Source organism: Numenius arquata, chromosome 4 (genome assembly GCF_964106895.1).
Source record: "Numenius arquata chromosome 4, bNumArq3.hap1.1, whole genome shotgun sequence".
In the NCBI taxonomy this organism is placed as follows: Eukaryota; Metazoa; Chordata; class Aves; order Charadriiformes; family Scolopacidae; genus Numenius; species Numenius arquata.
The window spans coordinates 56,992,942-57,007,050 of NC_133579.1; the positions used below are offsets into that span (position 1 = coordinate 56,992,942).

At 40.2% G+C, this 14,109-nt stretch overlaps 1 protein-coding gene across 2 annotated transcripts in view; it reads right to left on the bottom strand.

Annotated features, from left to right (window-relative positions):
• Positions 1-14,109, bottom strand: part of PIGN (phosphatidylinositol glycan anchor biosynthesis class N) — a 99,356-nt gene that overhangs the window by 62,333 nt on the left and 22,914 nt on the right. For both annotated transcript variants that reach the window (XM_074146242.1, XM_074146243.1), the window contains exons 7-11: positions 12,240-12,356; positions 7,661-7,701; positions 5,662-5,721; positions 4,500-4,592; positions 1,749-1,804 (exon numbers count right to left, since the gene is read on the bottom strand). In XM_074146242.1, the coding sequence (XP_074002343.1) occupies positions 1,749-1,804; positions 4,500-4,592; positions 5,662-5,721; positions 7,661-7,701; positions 12,240-12,356 (367 nt within the window). The remainder of the gene's footprint in view (positions 1-1,748; positions 1,805-4,499; positions 4,593-5,661; positions 5,722-7,660; positions 7,702-12,239; positions 12,357-14,109) is intronic.

The window sequence follows — 14,109 nt, forward strand, 5'->3', positions numbered from 1 at the left end:
CCTTAGTAGCTTCTCAGACGATGGAAAGTTTTGAAAGTCAAGGAGAGTTGTGAAGACTGATTAGAATCTCCCCAAACTCCCCTCCACAGCACACTGTGGATGAGTATTTGCATTGACGTGTGACCATCTGTGCTATGAATCTTTTCCTGTTTTCCTAGAGCAAAGATAAACAATAGCAGCTTCAGGAACCAAAGAAAGTCTTTGCCTAAACAACGTGCAAAGACAGGCACCTTTTGTAAGATAATTCATACATTCAAGCAATTCTTTTGGTCTCGCACAAAAACCTTTCCCCGGAAGGACCATTAATGCAAATTCTGTTTCAGAAAAGTTTTAAGAATCCCTGAAAAAAGTAAAATAAGTTTATTTTTTACAATGGACCATGCCAAAGTAACATCATGTTCCTACCAAGTTGCAGTCATATTTTCAAAGTGATAAGTGTCTGCAGCATTTCCACTTAAAACAATCCAACTATCACAAAAAAGAATACATACCAGTCCATAAGGCAACCATTAATACTTAGTTCCTTTAAAAGTAAATTTAGCATTAAGAAAAACGTCCTGTTTTACAGTATCAGACACATTTCTGGAGGAAAGGTAAAATTTAAAAAAGAGCTGTGAAATCAAACTAATAGTCTTCCCCACAGAATCAAAGACGACTGACCACTCTTTCCATCTGGCATTTTACTTCTATACGGCTCAGTAAATTCTTTGATAATGCAGCTGTCATTCTTAATCAGAATTTGATCTAAAACATTCATTATGTCCCCAAGATCTACTTGACTCAGGTCTCAGAGACTGTCTTGAACCCTTCCCTTTGAAGAAGCCAGTGGTATAAAATAACACAGTAAATCTCTGTTCAGAAAGACAGAAATCTTATTTAGCGGTTAAATGTACTTCACAGGAAGAGACTCAAGTACTTTTTACTGCTTGTATGATTTAAAGGTCTTAATTAACATCAGTTTTGTTTCCCAAAGAAAAACAGCTGCTCTTGGTGACAAAGTGTTTTTGGAGCATTCCACAAACTGAAAGCAGAATTGAACAGTATCACGTGCCCCCATAGCATAACTTTCAAAAACCTTTCAGGGGGGAACGAGAAAGGAAAAAGCAGCTTTAATTGGATAAGACTGAAGGGTGAGCAGGTCAGTAACTGCTCCACACACTAGAACACAGAGCTCACAGATACACAAATCACTACAGAGACTCCTTCACAGCCCTGGAAACACTAACATCAGGCAGCACAAATTCTAAAGATTTTGATCTTCTTTTCTGTATGCAAGGCATTTTGTTTGTTTGCTTTTCATTAGAATTTAAATCACAGAAGAAACAATTCTTAGTTCTACTTTTATATACATCTAAACGAGAACAGATTGCATTTCCTGACCCTACAAAGAATTACACCTCTCTCAAGGAATACTAAAAGAATATAGCAAAAAAGAACAAAAGTCAGTGTAAACTACCATGCAGTCTATATACAACTATATTATCAAAAAGGTTAGGCAAATAACCCTTAATGGAAGACTAAATGTAAGGAATGGATTTAAAAAAAATAATCTACTTCTAGCCAGAATTTTAAAATAGAAATTAATCACAGAGAGTTCATTGTAATGCAAAGTTTTATAGTCAAATATACAGTATCATTTAAAAAGAGACTGAAGAGATCAAATATCTCTGTTGTTGGATCTCACTGAAATACCACGGTAGTAAGACAAACAACCATGTAAAATATATTCAGTATTTACAGGCACTTACTTGAATGGTGTGAACAGAAATGACAATGTAGTTTCCTTTTTCTGACTCATCTTAACCTGCATAAAAAAAAAATTAAAAATTATATGCAAGTTGCAACAAGACTAAAAACTGTATCAGACATTGAACTAAAAGTCCCAGAAATGTTCCAAGACTTTGGAAAAGGAATGAAACCACATTGTCCATACATTGTCCAGGAAACTAGGTGTTGTATTCTCATATGTCTAACTCTTTCGAGTGCTGAACTAGTGTTCCTGGAAACATAGACCTGCTCTAAAGTAGGTAAAATAAACCACCCCCCAGCCAATGATTTTCACAGAAGGACTTTTACAGTTTGGAGTATAAAGGGAAGATACGGCTAGAAATGCTACCAGACTTCAATGACAACCTCCCTCAATGAAATCGGTATTATATATGCCAGACAGGAGCTACTACACTGTGGTAACACTACCGAAGCAATGCTGTTAGATCAATTAACATGCATATGGATAAAAATAGAAGGCTTTAATGCTATCGGAGCCACTTTGCCCAAGGCCCTTCGAAATATCTTTAAGGCCTCTTGCAGCAGCCCCCCTCGAGTCTGACTGCCGGTGCAAAGTGCAGACAGGAACTTTCTAGCACACTGCTCCCACAATCTGACAGCTTGAAGTAGCAACCTGCATGTCTCATCCTAGCCATCCAAGGCAACATCCTCTCCAGGGAGTAGAAACTGTGATCAGGTCAGCCCATCACAGGAAAAGTGAAAACCCACTTGGCATGTCTAAGCCACTGCGCTACTCTGCTTCAGTAGAGAAACACAAAGGAAATTCACGTACGATCCTTCCAAAACAGTGTTAGAAACAAGGCAGCCAAGAAGAAAACAGACAATTTAGCACCACAATATGACAGAAGAAAAGTAAACTTAAAGGAGGACCAGAACTCTTTTTTTTTTTATATAATCCCTGATACACCAATTTAACAGAAAAAGACCTGAGTCACACAGAATCAGAGAATGATATGGGGTTGGAAGGGACCTCTGGAGATCATCTAGTCCAACCCCCCTGCCAAAGCAGGTCCATCTAGAGCAGGTTGCACAGGAACGTGTCCAGGCAGGTTTCGAATGTCTCCCGTGACGGAGACTCCACCACCCCCCTGGGCAGCCTGTTCCAGTGCTCTGCCACCCGCAGAGTCAAGAAGTTCCTCCTTACGTTTAGGTGGAACTTCCTATGTTCAAGTTTGTGCCCATTTCCTCTTGCCCTGTCACTGGGCACCACTGAAAAAAGACTGGCCCCATCCTCTTGACACCCACCCTTTAAGTATTTATAAGCATTGATCGGATCCCCCCTCAGCCTTCTCTTCTCTAGACTAAAAAGACCCAAGTCCCTCAGCCTGTCCTCGTAAGGGAGATGCTCCAGGCCCCTAATCATCTTTGTAGCCCTCTGCTGTACCCTCTCCAGCAGTTTCCTGTCCTTCTTGAACTGGGGTTCCCAGAACTGGACACACTACTCCAGATGGGGCCTCACCAGGGCAGAGCAGAGGGGCAGGATAACCTCTCTCGACCTGCTGGTCACACTCTTCTTGACGCATCCCAGGATGCCATTGGCCTTCTTGGCCACAAGGGCACATTGCTGGCTCATGGGCATCCTGTTGTCCACCAGGACTCCCAGGTCTTTTTCCACAGAGCTGCTCTCCAGCAGGTCAGCCTCTAACCTGTACTGGTGCGTGGGGTTATTCCTCCCCAGGTGCAGCACCCTACATTTGCTGTTGTTGAACTTCATTAGGTTTCTCTCTGCCCAGCCCGTCCAGGTCTCGCTGTATGGCAGTGCAGCCCTCTGGTGTGTCACATCCTTAATTCTTAGAACAGAGGTCTTCCAACTGGGGAGGTTATACTGGCATGCTTCAACTTCATGTGCAGCCCATAGATCACCTCCCCTGCTTTCCACCATAGATTTGGAAGTGACTCTGCTGTTGACACTGCCAACCTGGTATCCACACAAACTAACTTTGGGAACCTGGCATTCAAGGGACAGAAGGTGCTAGTTCCATGTTCCACTACCATCACACAGATTTCCCGACAGGGCAACAGCTTGTGTGGCTCAGCTTCCTGTCTGTGGAAAGGATGGTTTTCCCTCAAAGTATTTCTGTGTCTTGCCAAAACTGTGATTTTTGGATTTGGGACTGTTTCTTATTCCACCATCTAGTGAAACAACCTTTTTTGTCTGGACTACAAGTTCTCATAATCGGATACTATCCACTATTAGATGAATCAAGACAGAGAAGCCAGAGATGAACACTTGCAAAGCAAAACAACAGATACAACAGCATTAGTTAAAAGTTAATTAGGCCACTAATTTAATTTCTTTAATGGACAGGTGCCTGTTACCTTTTTGATCTGCTTGTATACTGTCCCTGACTTAGAGTCTTGTCTCCCAGCCCCAAAGGCAGTATATCCCTTTTCAGGTATCAGCATTCAGATTCTACCTTCATACTGCAAGTAGGTTTACACTACCGTTAATGAATATCAGCATTTATGTTAAGAATCAAGAAAAAAAAGTTACTCATCCTTCTTACATAGAAGGTGTTTATTAAAAGTCTTTCAGTTCCTTCAGATATGGCTCACAGCTAGTCAATCAACATCACCCAGTACGTGCATTCAATTGTAGTCCTTTGAATAGCAGCATGCTACATACAGCGTATATCCTAGTATAATTATCTTTGCACACAGCAACAACTATTATTCGAAGAAATATTTTTATTTACCATATGTTTAGTTACCTTAAATTGCTCAAGAATCTGAACAGCGTTGGTAAATATGCTCTCTGCTTTGAAATGAGCACTATTGTTCAGATATTCAAGAGGTAGAGTTCCCTGGGGAAAAAAATACATATATATGTAAAAAAAATTAAATGAAGAAACAGAAATCTCTCTAACTGAATGGCGGTACAAATTAGCAGTAAGAATACTTCAAATTACGGCTGAAATAACTACTGTAACTCCCTTGAACATACTCTTCTCATATAATTTCACAACTTACAGGGATTGTTCACAATAACCCACCTCCCACAGAAACGCAAAAAAGGTCAATAACAGAAGTCATTATTAAAGTATATAGTAATAAAAAACCTTTAATCAGAAGCCATTTTTTGGAATCCTACATGTCTTCCATCCAAAGACTTGCCTGGGCCTGACTCACCCAGTACTCATGATGGGAAAGCAAGCAGTTCCCATGCCACCCTATGTTGGGCAGCTTTCCCCGCATGACCAGCAGTGAGTGCAGGACAAGCGGACAGAATTTGGGACACAGACTCCAGAAGAAATATTTTGAAAAATATGCTGTAAGTAGGAGTTTTAAAAACGAAACAAGCAGCATGAAAGCACACTAAAGTAATGCTAATTGTTGATTAGATATTTATGAGACAACCTTTGGACTATGTAACAATATATGAAGGAAATTCAAAGAAACATACATCTCACAGTGAGTGCATTCACTGTTCACTAAATTAGAGGCACAAGATACCATCTGAAGAAAGTACACTAGTTTAAACAAGAAATAATTAAACATTAAATTGCAGGAACCAGCTTGTTTACAGGCTCAGCTTTCATGATCAAAATCAAGTGTTATTCAAACCATACTGCGTTTTTAGCATCCCTAAATCCAAAGTAACAAAAAACTTTTATGTAGCTCAAGAGTATAAAGTTACAGATTATAAAAGGATCAGCTGCCTTTTCAATTGAAAGCACTATACAATGCATAAAAAGATCGAGTTTATGCTCCAAACTGAAGACATACATATAAAGCTAAAACTACAAGCAGTCTCTATAACCTACAGCAGTTTTGCAAATTTATAACCTTTCCCCTCACATGCCTCAGGTCTTGTCCCCAACACCTCTGTGCAAGCAGATTTCTATAATACAGAAAAACATTTGCACATCTTACCACAGAATTCAGGGGAAAAGGCACACCAATAAGGGAAGCCATCAGCGGTGCAATATCAGCCTGTGCAAAAAGAAAGCATCCCCATTTTAAGATACTTCCAGCTTCTAGAGCTAATAAATTCAGTTTAATTTTAATGTATCTGCATTTTCAAAAGTAAATGGTAATAATACTGTGAAGTTATAACACACAAAACTCCTTTATAATATTTTTTGTTTCCAGGATTCATCATGGCATGATTAGATTCAAAATGTGAGGCTCCAGTACTGACAAAACTTCAAAAATACATTTAATTTAAAAAACGAATATAAAATCCCACAGTATTTATTCACAGGAATTCACTATCTCCTTCACTGCACTCAGAGGCATACCACTTTTTATGACTATTTATACCACTGAAAGAACTAATTTCATATTTACAGTTTTAAGCAGTACACTGAATATACTGCTTTTCACAGCACTCCTTATCCCATGTTTCCATGGTGCCAATTACTCACCTTCTCCCCTTCAGAGGGGAATTCTGCACTTTTACTCATGTCCCAGTCAGCCGTCAGCTCTCAGGAAGGCCCCTCAATCTACACCAAGGCTTCTCATAAAACATTACCATTACCTTCTACTTGCGATGATAAACACTGGCTCTCACCAGGTTTATACTCTCCTTTGATATAAAACTATGCACCAAAATTCTTTGGTTTTCCAGCATAAATCTGAAGAAACTGTACTGAAACCACAGGCACTGCTCCAGCCTGATTTGCTGTGCAGAAGGAGACTCCAAGCCATTATTTGTAGAGGTCAATATACATGTGTAATAGTAAGCAGAAGTCTAGTTTCCTATTTTTACCCACAGACCCACACGTACTACAGTACAAGAGCTCTGTCTCTGGGGACTCCGTTACCCAGAACATAGTGACACTCGAGACTCTTGCATACAGTCTCTCCCCATAACTCCTGCCAACCTGGAGAAGAAAATTCATTTCTAATTTTGTACCAGAGCTTTGCTGAAAGCAGCTGATCCAGAACATTCCCAACTTCAACTGCCTAAAACAACCTTATTTTCCTTGTTTGAGCAGGTTTGGAGTCTGTTATTCAAATAGTGGGTTTCATAGGATGATAGGAAGAAAGCAGCAAAAAAGCTTCAGGTACATACATATATATGTGTTATCATGATTTAAAAAAAGCTTGGCTCATTTAGTATCAGGGGTCAAGTCGTCCACCTCTTTTTCCTTCCTTTACAGTACAAATTCTCTAAATTGCTAAGTGGCTGGGCCATAATCACAGACCCTGTTGAAAAAACCCATGGTTTAACAGCAAGAATTGCTTTTGATTCGATAATGATAGCAACTTCTGGAAAAAGTGATAAAATACAGACATTGAAATAGGTAGCTCTGAAAACCTACATTGAACACACACGTGGCTAACTTCAGTGTAGCAAAAAGCATACAGCAAACACTTACCAACTTGGGAAACACAGTCGTTAGACCATGCTTTTTTTTTGTGTGTTTAGCTGGGCAACTTCATAGGAGATACCAAGGAGCTCTAAGCTCAGCTCCAGAACATTTTCAAAGTAGAAAGTAGAGGGAAAGCATCAAAAGTTATTCCTAAAGGTTTGCAAAAACAAATCCCACTCTGAAAACACATTAGATGCTATTCAAGTTACCTTCAGATAATGCACTGAGTTTTCAAGGAGTACCTGGCATATTGTACTCCACTCTTTCTACAATGGCATGCGATCACATAACTAAAAATGGTGTAATTAATGCATCCTCAGGAAGAGAGGTTGTATGCAGCTGCCACATGTGTTAATAAGCAACTTAAAGTTTTTCATATTATATTCAGTATGCTGAATATATTGCTACTGCAACTCTAACATTTAAGTAACATATTCCAAGGAAATGATATGCCAGTGTGATCATTCATTCAAATTCCATCAATTAGTTTAAATCATACAAAACTCAATTTAAGGGGAAAATTTATGAGCTATTAAATTAGGCATGTTTGATACCTGATTGACATCCAGTCTCTTCAAGTCCTCCAGTTTCCATTCTGCAAGAAATAACAGAGCACATGAACAGCTAATCTACACAGATTTGAAAGGGATAATTCAGTTGACATTTAATGTCTTGTTGCTGTTTTCTGTAAAGTGTTGTTACTAAAGAAAATTATAATTTGGCTTTAGGATGGTAGCTCAAGAGGAGTTACAGATGGAACTCAACAGGCAGAAACAATAACATGCATTCATTTCAGTTCACATTTTCTTTTATCCATCAGGATAAATTGCTGCCTGCAATTGTGACCCCGATCAGTTGAAGAAAGTCTCAGGTTTTTATTCTTTTTTCAGCACAGTATAGAAAGTGATGTATTACCTCCCGTGCCAACTAAAAGATTCAAATTCAGGTTTAGGAGAAGGGCTGTTTAAATCTCTTCAATAGTTTTTTTTAAAAAGGTTAACCCAAGGTCCCCAATATACTGGCACAGAGTGGTACAAATATACTTCATGTCTGCCATAAGCAATATTGGCCAAGAGCAGGCTCAAGGGAAAAGTTCAACAATTTAGCAATCAGAACAACTATAACAAAGGCAGAGACAAAGCCAAATGTACAAACCCCTAAAGCTGTGGCACATCATACAAAAAGCTGGTTCAAAACTGTATTTTCCTGTTCTTCATTAGCCTCTGAGGAAATAAAGAGGAAATTGCCTGTTTTCTTTGGAGGTAGAGAGTTATTTAGATTTGTTTGGGTTTTTTTTTTTTTTTTATGTCTTCTTTTCCTAATGTTTAAATTTGCTGCCCCAATACTCACAGCAATAATATGAACAGGAAAAAGACAACCAAAAAAACCCCCAAACACACAACACAGGGCTTATTTATTTATTCAAGCTTAAAAAAAATAAGACACACAGGAAAACACCATCGAGGCTGAAACAGACTTGCTGATACAGTACTTTAAATACTGTCAATGACTTACCTAGAGCAAATCTCAGAGCAGTAAAGACGTTGAGGGCACCTACCCTCAACTTGGAAACCAAACAATGTTAGCAACAGGGGCATAGCCACCTTCCCCAGTACACAAAGCTAAACGGGCCAGTTGCCGCCCTGCTAACGCCACTTGCTGAAATGACACTGCAGAAACAGCACAGACAGAAGCAGGAGTCTGCCTAGTACCTCAGATAACTGTTGGTATAGCCATGTTACCCAAAAATTATCCTTTGGGTTTATGTGGGGTAGAAGTTTAAACGCACCAGAAACAGGCTTCATGAAAAATACCAGTAAACCAATTGCTCAAAGGTCTGGCTCAACCTCATGCATTTTCTCCAAACACACATTCAAATCCCAGACCATACCTCTCTTTCTCCATCTTTCGACAGACCCTGTCTGTGCCAGATCCAAACCTGTCTCAGCTGAAAACAGCCCAAGACAGGAAACATCCACATTTGCAGTATTGCATGTACCAAACTTATTTTCGGCAATTAGTTCATACCACTGCTAGCTCTGGAGGTCTGAGTACAGGTTCACTGTTATTTGGTCCCACGAGCCCCCTAAAGAGCAACCATGTACCTTAACGGTAGTGAGACATACAGTTACAGCGAGTTCCCATGGCAACGCAGGGGAAGTATTACCAGCATTAATCATGAATGGTGTTAAACTCACACCAAAACGAACAAATTTGCTTCCTCTTGCTTCCCAGAAAAGGAAATGCGTTTATATTTCTAGAGGTATAGACTCTCATCCATATTTTTGTTATATAAATGCATTGTTTGTTTTCCTTTAAATAACATTTTCCAATGAAAAATATTGGAAAACTGTCTACATACACATTGTGTGCTTAAGGTGGGAAGAAACTGTAGCTCTGCTAGATGAACATCTAGCTTTGTCAGAAGCTTTTACATCTCCACTTCCCCTACTCAGATGTTCCCAAAAGGCACAGAGTTGAAGACATCTGCCTCGGACCAGGAACTGTATGGAAACCACTGAGCCCTGGAGCTCTCGAGGACCAGAACACACCTTCAGACCATCCAGTCCGGGCTGTACTCCCGGGATTGAGTTGCCTTGGGTGTACGTGGTGCCCACAATTCCAGCTCACTGTCGAGGTTTCCTGTACAGTGCTCAGCACAGTTTTCCACCCGCTTGATAGGTTTTTTTTTTCCTTTACCTTGCCCTGCTTCTACTGCAGCCCTCCGGGCAGTCAGATGCAAACAGTCCAGGGGAAACATCAGGGTTCAAGAAGAGGCTACATGAACCAAAGGAAATCTCAGGTAAAACCTCACAGAAGCAAAACCAGTGAAGGGGTACGCTGAGCTCCCTCAGCCGTGGCAAAGCAGGATGAGACCCCTTCGAAACAGGGATGCGTATAGATGACAACAACCACCTCACATCCTTCTGCTGCAGAAGGTTGTGTCTTCACTTGCAGGCTTCTCTGGACTTGTGCCCCAAGGCCACATGGCAGGGCCTGTGCTGAGGAGCCAGAGAGCAGCTCTGTACTCTCTCTTTCTGAAGAAGGGTCAAGCCAACAACCAAAAGGGTAATACCACACATTGCCCACGGGATGCAGGGCTGCCATCACAAATCTTTCCAAGATGATTGCATGCCCAGGCCTAAGGGAAGGCAGAGCACAGGTGAAGGGACTGATGAGGAAAAGGCAGTCATCCCAGAGCAAACACCGTGCCCTTCTAGCCATCCAAGGAACACATTTTATCTTTCTATGACAAATTGGACAGACTAAGTCCTGCCTGTTGGCACTGCCTCTGGGATGACAATGATGAGAAGAGAGACAATTCACTGAGATGCCTACAGCCTGCTTGCATTGAACAGAGCATAAGAAGTTTGTCAGCATTAGAAATATTCTGCTCTTCCATGAACTCTTAACTCGGAGAAATTAGGAAGGTTTGTCAATAGATGCAAGAACTTCAGCACTGGTGCATGCAATCGCAAACGTGAAGTCAGACACTCGCATACATCAGTGACACGGCAGTCTTGAAAACAGTCTCCTCTCCTGCACAGTCTCAGCTGCTTTTGTATGGAGCAGGAAAGGCAAATTCAAAGAACTTTAAGCGACCTCTTTTAAGCATCTTTTCTTTCATATGTTAGCTTTGTGAAAATAGCTTGGGACTGTAACTTAATGGAGTAGCTGAACCGTATTGACCTGCAAAAGTGCCAACTTCCATTTCAACAACAATCTTTTCTTTTAAGATACATAGCCTACTAGAAGCTATAATGTACTACCATAGAGAGAACAGTCACTTTTTAAGAAGATACTAATTACTCAGAGATTCAAACTCCCAAGGTACTCAGAGAGACTCAAATCTCCAATAGAGATTATCCCTGGCAATTAAGAACCTGTAAAGATAGTAGACAAACAAAGCAACAACATGCTCGACAGCTGCAGAGTAAGTCCAGAACGAAGGGAGGAGTTTCTGATGTTTGCTTTGGGCTGTTTGGTTTCTTTTTTCTGGTTGTTGGTTTGTTTTTTGTTTGTTTTGGTTTTTTTTTTAAACCATCAGAAGGAAAACATGAAGCGGCATAGAAGGGTGCAGACACATCCCTCCTTTAAGAAAATACACATTTCCTAACAGATGACAGCCAAAAGCCTTTTCCTATTGTGTACCTGGAAGTCAGCTCAATGCTCATCTTTTTTGAAATGCTCTCACACTATTTTCATCATTACTTGAAGTCAAACGCTCAGCGGTACTCAAGCTGCTGAGAATCAAGGAAACTGACAGCTGTAAAAATCAACTATTACAGATCAACGCTTAGAGAGAGCAAGCGTCTTCAGAAGTCGAGCAGATCAGCCATCACAGACACCAAAATCAGTTGGTTTTACTGTTTCCTATTTTTTATTCTACAACTCATTTTCAGTTTTATCAGAGATGTCATAGTTCTACAGCAGCAGTTAATCACAAAGAGTGAAATGTTAGCATGCTCTATATCTGTGTAGTCCTTTATGTTTAATCTTTTCCCAAATATCCTGTCAAGAGCAGGGCGGGGTTAAAACCTCAGAGCTGAAGTCATTTTTGCCTGTTTTCTCCTCTCTAATGCAGCTTGATAAACTGCAAAAAAAAAAAAGTTTACTCTTCTTAAATAGACTACTAAGGGGAAAAATAGCAGTAAAGAGTCACAGTTTTTCATTGAGAAAGACTTTTCTCAATGTTTACATTTCCACAACAGCCACAAGGATGCAAGTGAGACAAGACAGCGCTTGGAAAGTCCCCAGGGCTGTACTGTGAAGCTACAGAAGAGTCTTAGACCATGTCAACTTATCTTGTTTCTGTACAACTAGCTTTTAACCTCTGGGAGTTTTCTGAAGAATTAAGCCTCCTCTGGAACTAAGTTTTAGGACTGTGAATAGCCTCCTGTACCCAAAGAGAGAAAGTCTTCAATTCCATGATTAGAAAAGAAAACTGACTCTGGTATTATCTACCCAATTCTGCTATATCCTCCACAGGCGTGCCCTATCACCTCTTCTTTCCACACCACACAAAGCAAGTCATATTTACTAGAACAGAAATCAGTGAAGATCAATAGGTGTAATGGTTAAACACCTCCCTTTCCACCAAAATCTTGCACTGAAGTTTTATAATTTACCTACCTTTCAAAAAATTGTCTTCAAAGAACTGGGATGTGACTTTTTGTGGATAATTCACCCCAGCACCCCAAACAATCAGTGGTGTTAAAGTTTCTGAGGGATGACCAGCTCCATGGGATCCTAAGACATACCAGACAAAACAAAGGTGTAAACTTTAAGGTACATGGTGTAAAACCAAACAAACCCCATATATATACACACATGCATACATGTAATAAGTTCTTGTTACAGTATACATACTAAAATTCTGTGACAGACAACCTATTCCAGCTTCATAGTTTATTTTTTGCCACTAACAATAAAGGCTAAATTCAAGTCACAAGTTGGGAAATCAGTGCCAATTAAGTCAAGCTTACGAAGATACAACTTTGTATATGAGAAAACTCAAACCGTTAACATATAGAAAATAAAGCCAAAATATTTGAAAGCCTCAAGATGTAGAGGAATTACCTGCTCAAAACACATACATATGTCTATCCTGAGCATGCCATGGAAATCAGGGATGGTTGATTTGAGTAAAATGAGGCACGTGCCCAAAAAGTAATACACAACTGATCTCTGGTCCGCAAATAAGGATTAGACTTCCATTTCAAAACCAGAAGACTATGTATTGCAACTGTCATTCTGTCCCCAGTGATACAAGTTCAGATTTAAAGTTTCAAAGCCTGGTAAAAGACTCCTTAAAAATTGATAAAACACGACTTCCTTCCCCAGGGAAATTAATTCCCTCCAGATTAACGTATCAGCCGCCCAAAGCAGGAAGCTTTAAAACTATGATGTCTCAACAGCAGCTGCACTGAAGCAAAAGCGACACAAGCTTGAGAGTCATTGAACTCAGTGGTTGAGGTACCGCAGCAGTGAGATAACCCAGTCTCAAAGGGAATGACATTATTATACAAATGCTATGCCGATCACTGCACGGTCTACAAGATTATACATTTTCCTTGTATTTGCATAAACACACACTCTTCCCTCTGTGTGTGTATATACATATATTAATAATTACAAAAGAGAATAACACATTGTTTTAAGGACAGCCTTTTTCTTTAAAACAAAAAAAAACAAAAACCAGAGTTGGGTATGAAACTGGGAATAGCATTGAGGCTGTACAACAATCACTAATGGCAGAGCTGAAGAGCTAGCTTTGCGTTCTTTAAACAGCCCTAAGCTTAAGAACACACAGGTCTGGGAATAAGATTTCCGATGTTCAGAAATCCCTTGAAAGACACTCTCTGGGCTCAAAAGCAGCAACAACTGCTCTTCTTTGCAGAGCTTGGGAAAAGAGCAGATGGAGAAGGCACTTCCTCCATCCTCCAGGCATCAGTTATTTCTTTCTATTGCAAGAGGAAAGTGCATTTTTTGGTGAGTTTTCATTTTAGCCAAGTCACCAGCTCCATCAGCATTTTACTGAGACAATGCCTCTGTGAATACTTTAAGGCAGATGCAGCTGAGAGAGGCAGCTATATCCACCCTCCCTCTGTTACAAGAACCAGGTTTCAGCCTGCTCTGAATTATAAGAGGGAGAAACAAAATAATTTGATTTTCAGCTGGGTCAGTTCTCTGTTCCACCCCTCAGCACCCTCCAAACACACCTCTTCAGGGGAAAAGGAAGGAAAGGGTGCTGTTGTTTAGTTTTCTGTTCTGCCGTCCAGTGTACCACACAGTAGTACTTATGCCAGGATGGTAGCAGGAACAAGTGGCCAAGGTGAGGGTGGATGTGGGACACCTATGCTGGTAGTCAGCAGTTCCACCTGAGCTCACCTTAAAGCAAAATCATGGAGTACGACTAAGAAAGCAAGTGATTTTATTGGTCTTTTCCAACAACCAGAGTTTCTTCGATCATGTCAAGTTCAGAACATGTTCTCTTCCTTAA